The sequence below is a fragment of the Gorilla gorilla genome, chromosome 1 (assembly GCF_029281585.2).
Source record: "Gorilla gorilla gorilla isolate KB3781 chromosome 1, NHGRI_mGorGor1-v2.1_pri, whole genome shotgun sequence".
Classification (NCBI taxonomy): Eukaryota; Metazoa; Chordata; class Mammalia; order Primates; family Hominidae; genus Gorilla; species Gorilla gorilla.
Genome location: NC_073224.2, coordinates 213,242,130 through 213,251,695, shown reverse-complemented (window position 1 = coordinate 213,251,695; position 9,566 = coordinate 213,242,130). Strand labels below are relative to the sequence as shown.

Here is a 9,566-nt window from a genome sequence, read left to right as displayed (position 1 = left end):
GTTTTTTGAGACGGAGTCTCCCTTTGTTGCCCAGGCTGGAGTGCAGTGGCGACATCTCAGCTCACTGCAACCTCCGCCTCCTGGGTTCAACTGATTCTCCTGCTTTAGCCTCCCGAGTGGCTGGGATTACAGGCGGGTGCCACCACGTCCAGCTAATTTTTTGTATTTTCAGTAGAAACGGGGTTTCACCGTGTTAGCAAGGATGGTCTCGATCTCCTGACCTCGTGATCTGCCTGCCTCAGCCTCCCAAAGTGCTGGGATTACAGGCGTGCGCCACCACGCCCGGCTCAAGCTTTAGGTAGGTTTTTCATACAGTATTTTTTGTATTAGTTGGTGAATACAAATCTTCAATGAGCTCAGCAGAAACAAGAAATCCAAATTTCCTGATCTGCCCAGTGGTTTTATGAAACCCCAGTCCCGTTTTTTTGTTTTTTGTTTTTTTAAAAAATATTAGTAGTAGCTTTACTCAGTCTTTTCCACAAAAATAAGCTCACTGGTCAGCAAGCTCACCAGTGAGACTGGTGAGTGAGGCTGTACTTAGAAGAATATGAACGCCTTGGTATCTTTTTCCTCATATTAAACTGGCCCTGGGTGTTATTTTTGTTTGAAACCTGCCACAAGCCAGACCAGCCTGGACTTTTACTTATTTTATTTTTTATTTTAGTTTTGGTGGAGGTGGTGGTGAGGGTAATTTTTAATTTATATTGAGACAAAATAAGCTGGTTGACTTATGCCTGAGGCTCTTTTTTTCACAGCTACTTTGGGGAAAAAAGTCTCATTCAGAAATCAACATTTCTCAAAATGTGTTCCTTATTCTGAAATATAAATGACCCCAAATTGCTTAAGAGTTTGAGATGAGTGGGGAAAAGATCTAGAAAAGCATTTATTGTGTGCCCACCAAGTTTGAGGCCTCCTGGTTTGCTCCTTTGGGATTCTAGGTCCTTGGCAGTCACAGTTTTACCGCGAAGAGCTGTTGAATGCCATTCCGAGTTCATTCCATTTTTCTCCGTGTGTGGATCCAGTTCGTATTTTACAGCTCCCGTATGGGAGCCGGTAACATAATGAATTGCCTTGACTCTCGCTTCAATCCACTTTCCTCGCTTAATATGCAGCCCAAAGTTTTGCAGCTCGCTGTCAGATGGTAGTGCTAGACTTTCACACCGATCCCAAAGCCTCCGCTGGGGCTGTTTCTTAACACGGAGTTACAAACTTTAAGAACAGACAGCTCCAGACGGAAATCCACGCCAGGCTTTGAACTCTGCTTCTGGCTTCCGTCAACTGACATAGTTGCCCTTTTGCTCAAACTCGCAGCTCCAGTTCGCACTCGAGAGAGCTCTGCTGGGTGTCTGCTGCTGTGCCGCGGCGGGAACGTGTGGGGGCAACAACCTGACGCTCCAGCGATTCTCCACGCCTTAGTTAGGAATCTAAGCAAACCCTCGCTAGGGTCCCTGGGCTTAAGACGACTTCTCCCACAAGGATTGGGTGGAGGAAGGAGCCAAGCCCGATCTTCTGTTTGTTTGTTGAGTTTTGTATTTCAGACATTTAGGGGAAGCAAATTGCGAGAAAGGAAGGGCTGTCTTCCCTGCAAACGTTTCCCTCTCCTAGCAAACCCTCCAGGCCTTGGTTCCACATTTTGCAGTTGACTCTCTGGATTTTAATAGGTTGTTCCCTTGTCCTCGGGCCCAATCCATGCACGCTGTGCAGCCGGATAAAATGGGAGCACATCCTCTGCCATTTTCAGCCGGTTTGTCCTGGCAGCCCTGCCCCCTTCCTTGGCTGCTCTGCCGCTGGAGTTAATACGCCCAGAAACTCCGCCTGATCCTCCAGGCCTCAAATCCAGTCCGCGTTTGCTAAGTGCCGTGAGGTCGGGGACGGCGATAACAACTCTCCTGTGAGGGAGAGCTAGCGAGACTTTAGTCCGGTTTCCATGTCAACGATTCAGTCCATATTTGCCATCAGGCTGTTGGCCGAGGTGCTTTCGCGAGGGTAGCGCTGTCCTAGTCCTAGTTCTCCAATCTGCGCCGGGATTCCTGAGCTGCCTGGGTGTGGGGTTAAAAGGCAGGGGCCGTGGGGGAAAAAACTCCACCGAAGGGAGGACCCACTGCCCCCAGCCGGGGTCTCGCTGCTCGGGCCAGCCACGTGCCCAGCTCCTCCCCTCCCCCGCTTTCCCGTTGCCACTGCCCCTAGGGAAAGCTGATGGGCCAGTTTCTAAAAAAGTTCCCTCAGCCCAACAGTTCCTGGGATTGTGGTGTGGGGCTCTAAAGGTAAAAGTGGGAAGAGAACCCTAGTGAATTAAAAAAAAAAAAAAGTAGAGAAATTCCACATTATCTCCTTCAACCCAGGTGGATAGATTTTTGTGCACTTTACCTTATTGCTAGAGAAAAATGGTGACTGTTTTCAAAACAGCTTGCCCACGTGTAGGGAAGGAGATTTTTGGCGCTTTCCATATTTCGCAGCCATTGAAGAAAGGGGATGAAGGCTTTCTTTGGAGAGAAATCCATTCTAGCTTCCAGATTTTCACTGGGCTCCAGGTTTCCCATTACACCCCAGCTCTGAGGAAAATGGCAGAGTAATTGCATGTAAAAAAATCCTCATTTGTGTGCAGGACTCAGGACTGTTTGCCAGCTCAGGGGCAGTTGATTAAATAGCCAAGCTCTATTTATGAGGCAGCCTATAATTTGGTTTCTAGGACCTAATGCACCGGGGAGAGTTGTTGCCCCTGAGGACTGTGAGTGAAAAGAGGGCACTGGCCCATACCAGTCAGTCGGATCTTCTTGGTAGGCTGGTTTGGTTCTTGGCTTGAGGCCGGGGGAGGGGAGAAGAATAAAACTGTGGGATTTTTTTTTTTTTTTAAATCTCATCACTCTTAGATTAACAGGAAGATTTTGCCTTTCTGGTGTAGGATGCAGTAAGTTTTCTTGGGGAGAGAAATGAGTTCAGGCTTTGGAATTATTCATAGTGACCAGGGACATTGCCAGCATTCCCGGGTCCTGCATAATCTAAGATAATGCTCCTGTGGCCATGAAGTCTCCCTTTACAAAATCTGAGGGGGAAAAGAGATCCTGGTGTCTAGGAACACTGGCCTGGGCCTTTCCCAAGGCAGCCTTGGGTCTGGTGAGGAGCTGGAATCCCCTCTGGCTTTTGTAGCCTGTCATATCAGAACATTCCAAGTCAGCCTGAGGCAGAAAAGGCTGCTGCTGGGATTTGGTGGGGCCTGTAGATCAGGAGAACACTGGAGCTTTCCGTGTATGTCGATCTTTTCAGATAAACCTGGCCTTCTACCCAACTCCAGCTCAATCGGTGTCTCTTAGAACGTAATGGTAAACTTTAAACAATCTTTACGCTACAGGATAGAAAACAAATCTGACAAGCATCCATTTTCTAAGTGACTTGTTGGACTGTGCCTTTTCTTCAAGGAGAAAATGGTTTCCATTTTCTGCATCTCTCTTCTGTAATGGTTTGAACACTCAGGTTCCTGCAGTCCCTGGAGCCTCTTCTGTGGGTTTTCAGTATTAGAAGGTACTGTCTTTGGAGACTGGGGCTACTGGTCATGGTAGGCTAAGTTTTCTTAAGAGGGAGTGAGAAACGGTGTTTAGGTTTTCCTGCTGGGTAACTGTTCTATACTCCTAAAGCAACTTCAGTGGCCTCCATTTTAAGTTAGTGGTGAGATGATCAGTTTTGACTTCAAATCCATTTTGATATTCTGATCCCATTGTTGAATGTGCTCACAACTTGATTTTTTTTTTTTTTTAAAGGCAAGTAGACCGAAGGCAGCTTTGGTGACTCCACTTCTTTTTAAAGTCACCCTCCTCTGCCCTCTGACTTTAAGTGACAGGCAGTTCCCTCCCCTCTCTTTCAATTCTGTAAAATGGGGATAATCCGGACCTCATGCCCCCAGAGCCTTGTAAGGACCGGCTAATGAGGGCAGGCGAGTGGGAAACGAATCGTCTGAACAATGATCAGTCATTCCTTCGGGCTTGCAAAGAGGGTAAAAAAGATTGGGTCTTTAGCGGGGTCCGTAGAAGGCTTTGAAGACGAAAAGTGCTGTAGAGGTGCTAAGCAGCAGCCAACGGACCGGGCCCGCTGCCAGGGGGTCAGGGCTCGGCCGAGGCGGCCGCGGTCTCAGGCTCTGGCCAATTTTGCAGCCGCGGGTAAAGTTCACGCTGCCCGCTCCCCTCGGTACGGCCGGGAGGGGACAGACCTGGATAGGGACGCCGGGAGGGAGGCGGCGCAGGCTCCAGAGATGCGCGGGCTCCGGGCCGGGTTTTCTCCGAAGCCTTCGGCGGCGGCGCTGCCTAGCGAAAGCGGCTGAGGGCCTGCCGCCGCCGCGGCTTGTTCTCTCCCCTCCTCCTTTGTGAGGGGAAGGGAGCGAGTCCGTTCCACGGCCTGCGCCCGCTCCGCTCTCCACTCCGGGTTTGCCAGGCGGCCGCGACGGCGCTGGGTAAAATGGCAGTGCTGAGCCTCGTGTCGGAGTGAGGGGGACTCGGAGGAGAGTGGGGCGCTCTAGCCGCTCAGTCCGGCCGACCGCTTGCTCGCCCGCCCGCTGCCGCGCAGCAACCTCGACCCAAGCCGCGGCTGGCGAGGGGAGGCAGGGCGCCGGGCTCGGCCCGCGCTCTGACTCTGGCTCCCGGCGCCCCGGCTGGTGCCGCGCGCCCTCCAGCCCGCCCGTCCCGGGTCCCCCTCCCCCCGCTCCCTCCCTCCCTCCCCGCCCCCTCCCCCTCGCCTCCCTCCCTCCCTCCCTCCTCCTTTCTCCGGCAGCAGAAAGCGGAGAGTCACAGCGGGGCCAGGCCCTGGGGAGCGGAGCCTCCACCGCCCCCCTCATTCCCAGGCAAGGGCTTGGGGGGAATGAGCCGGGAGAGCCGGGTCCCGAGCCTACAGAGCCGGGAGCAGCTGAGCCGCCGGCGCCTCGGCCGCCGCCGCCTCCTCCTCCTCCGCCGCCGCCAGCCCGGAGCCTGAGCCGGCGGGGCGGGGGGGAGAGGAGCGAGCGCAGCGCAGCAGCGGAGCCCCGCGAGGCCCGCCCGGGCGGGTGGGGAGGGCAGCCCGGGGGACTCGGCCCCGGGGCGGGGTGGGAGGGGGGGAGAAGACGAAGACAGGGCCGGGTCTCTCCGCGGACGAGACAGCGGGGATCATGGCCGCGCAGGTCGCCCCCGCCGCCGCCAGCAGCCTGGGCAACCCGCCGCCGCCGCCGCCCTCGGAGCTGAAGAAAGCCGAGCAGCAGCAGCGGGAGGAGGCGGGGGGCGAGGCGGCGGCGGCGGCGGCGGCAGCGGCCGAGCGCGGGGAAATGAAGGCAGCCGCCGGGCAGGAAAGCGAGGGCCCCGCCGTGGGGCCGCCGCAGCCGCTGGGAAAGGAGCTGCAGGACGGGGCCGAGAGCAATGGGGGTGGCGGCGGCGGCGGAGCCGGCAGCGGCGGCGGGCCCGGCGCGGAGCCGGACCTGAAGAACTCGAACGGGAACGCGGGCCCTAGGCCCGCCCTGAACAATAACCTCACGGAGCCGCCCGGCGGCGGCGGTGGCGGCAGCAGCGATGGGGTGGGGGCGCCTCCTCACTCAGCCGCGGCCGCCTTGCCGCCCCCAGCCTACGGCTTCGGGCAACCCTACGGCCGGAGCCCGTCTGCCGTCGCCGCCGCCGCGGCCGCCGTCTTCCACCAACAACATGGCGGACAACAAAGCCCTGGCCTGGCAGCGCTGCAGAGCGGCGGCGGCGGGGGCCTGGAGCCCTACGCGGGGCCCCAGCAGAACTCTCACGACCACGGCTTCCCCAACCACCAGTACAACTCCTACTACCCCAACCGCAGCGCCTACCCCCCGCCCGCCCCGGCCTACGCGCTGAGCTCCCCGAGAGGTGGCACTCCGGGCTCCGGCGCGGCGGCGGCTGCCGGCTCCAAGCCGCCTCCCTCCTCCAGCGCCTCCGCCTCCTCGTCGTCTTCGTCCTTCGCTCAGCAGCGCTTCGGGGCCATGGGGGGAGGCGGCCCCTCCGCGGCCGGCGGGGGAACTCCCCAGCCCACCGCCACCCCCACCCTCAACCAACTGCTCACGTCGCCCAGCTCGGCCCGGGGCTACCAGGGCTACCCCGGGGGCGACTACAGTGGCGGGCCCCAGGACGGGGGCGCCGGCAAGGGCCCGGCGGACATGGCCTCGCAGTGTTGGGGGGCTGCGGCGGCGGCAGCTGCGGCGGCGGCCGCCTCGGGAGGGGCCCAACAAAGGAGCCACCACGCGCCCATGAGCCCCGGGAGCAGCGGCGGCGGGGGGCAGCCGCTCGCCCGGACCCCTCAGGTACACAGCTGAGTGGGGAGGGGGCTGGGGCGAGCGTGGTCCTGGGGGTGGGTGGCGGCTGCGGTGAGCGGGCCACAGCCTTGGGCTCCCCTCAGTCCCGGGCCCCCACTGCTGGGGAGCTGCCATTGTCTGGCTCTTCTCTCTTAAAATGGCTGCCTGTCTGCCTTCCTTTCCTTCCCTCCTTCAGCCTTTGTGTTGGGTTTTCCCAGAGGTGTCTGCTCCTCTTTTTCCTCTCCCCTGGTCCCTTCGAACTCCAGGGGTCTTGATGGGGGTGCGAGGCAGAGTGTGCGGGGAAGGGCCTGGCCGGGGGTGAGGGGGTGCTGGGGGCTTAGGTTAGGAGTGTAGGCAGTGGTAGGAGCCCAGGAGTTGAATGAACGTTTCTTTGCTCACCTGCCGCTCCTCTCCGTCCCCCGGCCTTCCTCTGGGCCGCCCCCCATCTGTGCTTTCAAAGAGGGCCCTGAGAGCTCGAGGGGACCTCGAGGGGAGGGCAGGGGACTGCTTGGGAGCTGCTAGAGGCCGGCTGCGGTTCACCTAGTGCAGCCCGGGCCATCTCCTGTCTTAGGCTCCGCCGGCCCAGTGGCCTGGGCTTCTCCCTGGAAGTGCTGGTAAACAGCTGAGTGATTGGAGTAGTAAGTGCAGATTGCTTTGGTTTGGGATTTGAATTATGGAGGTAAAATCCTTCTGTCAAAGCCAGGAGACAGTTGGTCTTAGGTTGACATCCTATCTGTGATCTGATTGGCTCCCCATCTCCTGCTCTTGGCCATTTATAATTGCCTCTGATGTAATGGTACAACAATCCTGATGAGCTCATAAACTTTTACACTCTGCTTTTCTGCCAGTGATAACCCAAACTATCGCTGCCACTATCTGCCTTTTATTCCAGAGCTGAAATTGGCTGTGACCTTGAGGAGGGAGGTTTAAGTAGCAATACTGTATCAGCAGGAGCAAAGCCTCAGACAGCCTGCCCTTGTTACATTGTGCCCAAACAAAAGAGGAGGCAATGGCATTTTGCTTGTACCTTGGATTTATTTTACTTGTTATGTTTTATGCAGCCTGAAATGAATTCTGTGTTGTCAGAACAGTAGCTGAGTTTTTTCTCTACAATGGGTTTGCTGTTTGTTTTGGTTTTGTGACTTTCCTGATGGTATAAATGACTTCTTTGATGGCTCTGAAGATGCATTTGTCTTGAGTAATTTTGACACTGGTTGCTTTGCAGAATTGAAATGATTTTACTGGGCTTTTTATTGAGTGGCAAATGTGGGATCTTTATGGGGGGTCAGAAAACAGTTTTTGTTATTTTTTTTAGAACTGGGAGCTTTCTGAGGAATTTTATATTAGGTTCAAGCGTTCTGTTTTAAGGAAGACTGGCCTCATTCTTTGTTTACATGTTGAGTCTTGTTAACACTTTCTTTTGTTAATTGAACTTTGGAATAGCAGCTTAATTTAAAGGGAAGCTGGTGTCTTTCATGATCTTGAGGGACTTTCTCCTAAAGGCTTGGTTTGGTGAAATTGTTTTTTCCTGGAATAACAAAAAGTCTAGTTTTCTGTTTTGTCATCAGTCATTTTAGAGCTTTGAAATAGAGACTGGCCAGTTTATTCCTTTGCATTTTAATGTACGTTCCACTTTTTTTCTTGTCTTCCGAGATATGAAGATACGACCTAGAATGACACTTAAGATTTGCTTAGAAATTGCAACTTCTGAGTACCTTGTTACACTATTCTATCTTGTTTTATTTTATTGCTTTTCTTCCATCTTCATCATGCTCTGTCAGCAGTGCTTTTGGTCAGGGATATTGAGTATTCTGTGGAGTCATACATGTTTTCAAAGAGGGGGAAGCTCCATTCATCCCCTCCCAAAGCCCTTGCGCTTTTGTGCTAGGAGGAAATTTTGTTCACTTACTAGCTGTATTCCCAGCCCATCCTAGAGCTACTTTACTACTCTTCCTTTGAGCTGGGCATTTTGAAATTAGCTGTGTTAGATGGTGGGCTTGGAGCTCTGTGCCTTGATTCTACATCTTCCATGATGTTCTGCATCTGGACAAGAAATAGGGAAATGTTACATTGTTTTTCTAGTGTCTGGAGGAAAAGTTTTGTTTTAAAAGACAGCATCCTCTTGTCTCTGGGTCATCCTATCATCTGAACCTCTTTCCCCTCATTCCGTTTGTTTTGTTTGGTTTTGGCTGAAAATTTTACTTTTCCTGAAATCTATTAGAATAAGTCATTTGGGGTAGTAAGTCAGAGTTCATTTAAAAGCAAAATTGATTTGAATTCTGCTGGTTTGGAAATATTTAGTCAAAGTTTTTAAAGAAAAAGCCAACTCTTTTGGTATAATGATTTTTGTTTTTCAGTCATTAAATTATGGAACACTTTCTGTGTAGATGATAGGAGAATAGATACAGTCCCTGTTTGGATGCCTGTCTGTGCTGCCTTTGGATGAATTTTCTGATTTCTTTTATTATCACTAGACCCACACAACATAGATTCGTAATTAATTTCAGCTCAGTTGTCTACTCCCAGAGACCCAGGGAATGGGCTGGTGAGCATTCAGTTGTGTAAGAGACAGTGCAGCTTCCACTTCTGTGGACTGCTTCAGGTGTGTGGTAGTAGTCTAGGTGAGGGTTGTAGGTTCAGACTTTGTTCTCAATTTCTCTTTGCTACTTGATAAACCTCTTTTCAGACCATGATGCTCTACTCTTCAACATTCTTCAATTAAAAAGTCTTGCTCTGTCTCCATCTTTTCCTGGCGCAGTCTTAGATTAAGAATATTTTGCAGAGACTTAATTAACACAGCTAAGGTGATAACGTTTTCATTTGACTCTGCGCTTATGAAATAAAGTTTAGGTAAGCGTGTGTATTGTGGCTATGTCTTTTTCACAGGACCTGGGAAGATCTCAGACAAACTTTTACTTTATTCCTTTTCGTAAGTAGTGTATCTCAAGTGTTGAATCCCGGTACTGATGAAATAGTTTTAGGTTACTTACACACATGAAGTTGATTTAAGGCTTTTTATTGGGACGCTTTTTAGCAATAATACTTTAAGAGTAATACCAGTTTACCAAGGTAAAAAATAAAATACAATAAATAGTCCAGGAACAAGTTGGATTTTATTGTAGAAGTTTGGTTGTTAGTTTCTACTACGGAAACATCAAATGATATTTCTGACTCCTGGGAAACAGATACAGGAATCCTAGATTTATTATGGGAATGCCTACTGGCAGAAATTCTAGGCTGGCTGAAATACAGGACTCTTGGAGTTCTCTCAAGTAGGAGGGACCAGGAAAACCACACTGAGATG

The 9,566-nt window shown here is 52.6% G+C and overlaps 2 protein-coding genes across 5 annotated transcripts in view; one reads left to right on the top strand and one right to left on the bottom strand.

The window, feature by feature from the left end:
- Window positions 1-637: 637 nt before the first annotated feature.
- Window positions 638-5,130, bottom strand: LOC129533879 (translation initiation factor IF-2). Its single transcript, XM_063709746.1, has 2 exons — window positions 4,877-5,130; window positions 638-4,697 (listed from the first exon to the last, which is right to left on the bottom strand). The coding sequence occupies exons 1-2, from the start codon at window positions 5,128-5,130 to the stop codon at window positions 4,007-4,009; spliced, it is 945 nt and encodes a 314-aa protein (XP_063565816.1). The 3' UTR covers window positions 638-4,006.
- The window catches only part of ARID1A (AT-rich interaction domain 1A), an 89,510-nt gene continuing 84,605 nt past the window's right edge, over window positions 4,662-9,566 (top strand). For 3 of the 4 annotated variants that reach the window (XM_063701358.1, XM_019013361.4, XM_063701353.1), the window contains exon 1: window positions 4,662-6,271. In XM_063701358.1, coding sequence (XP_063557428.1) covers window positions 5,129-6,271 — 1,143 coding nt within the window. In that variant the 5' untranslated portion in view covers window positions 4,662-5,128. The remainder of the gene's footprint in view (window positions 6,272-9,566) is intronic. The other variant, XM_019013368.4, reaches the window with a different exon arrangement.

Excerpts from the sequence above, each read along its gene's own strand:
- LOC129533879 (XM_063709746.1), bottom strand. The coding sequence starts at position 5,130 with ATGATCCCCGCTGTCTCGTCCGCGGAGAGACCCGGCCCTGTCTTCGTC. Across the intron at positions 4,698-4,876 it reads GCTCAGCTGCTCCCGGCTCT|GGAGGGAGCGGGGGGAGGGG; the intron begins GTAGGCTCGGGA and ends GCGGGGAGGGAG.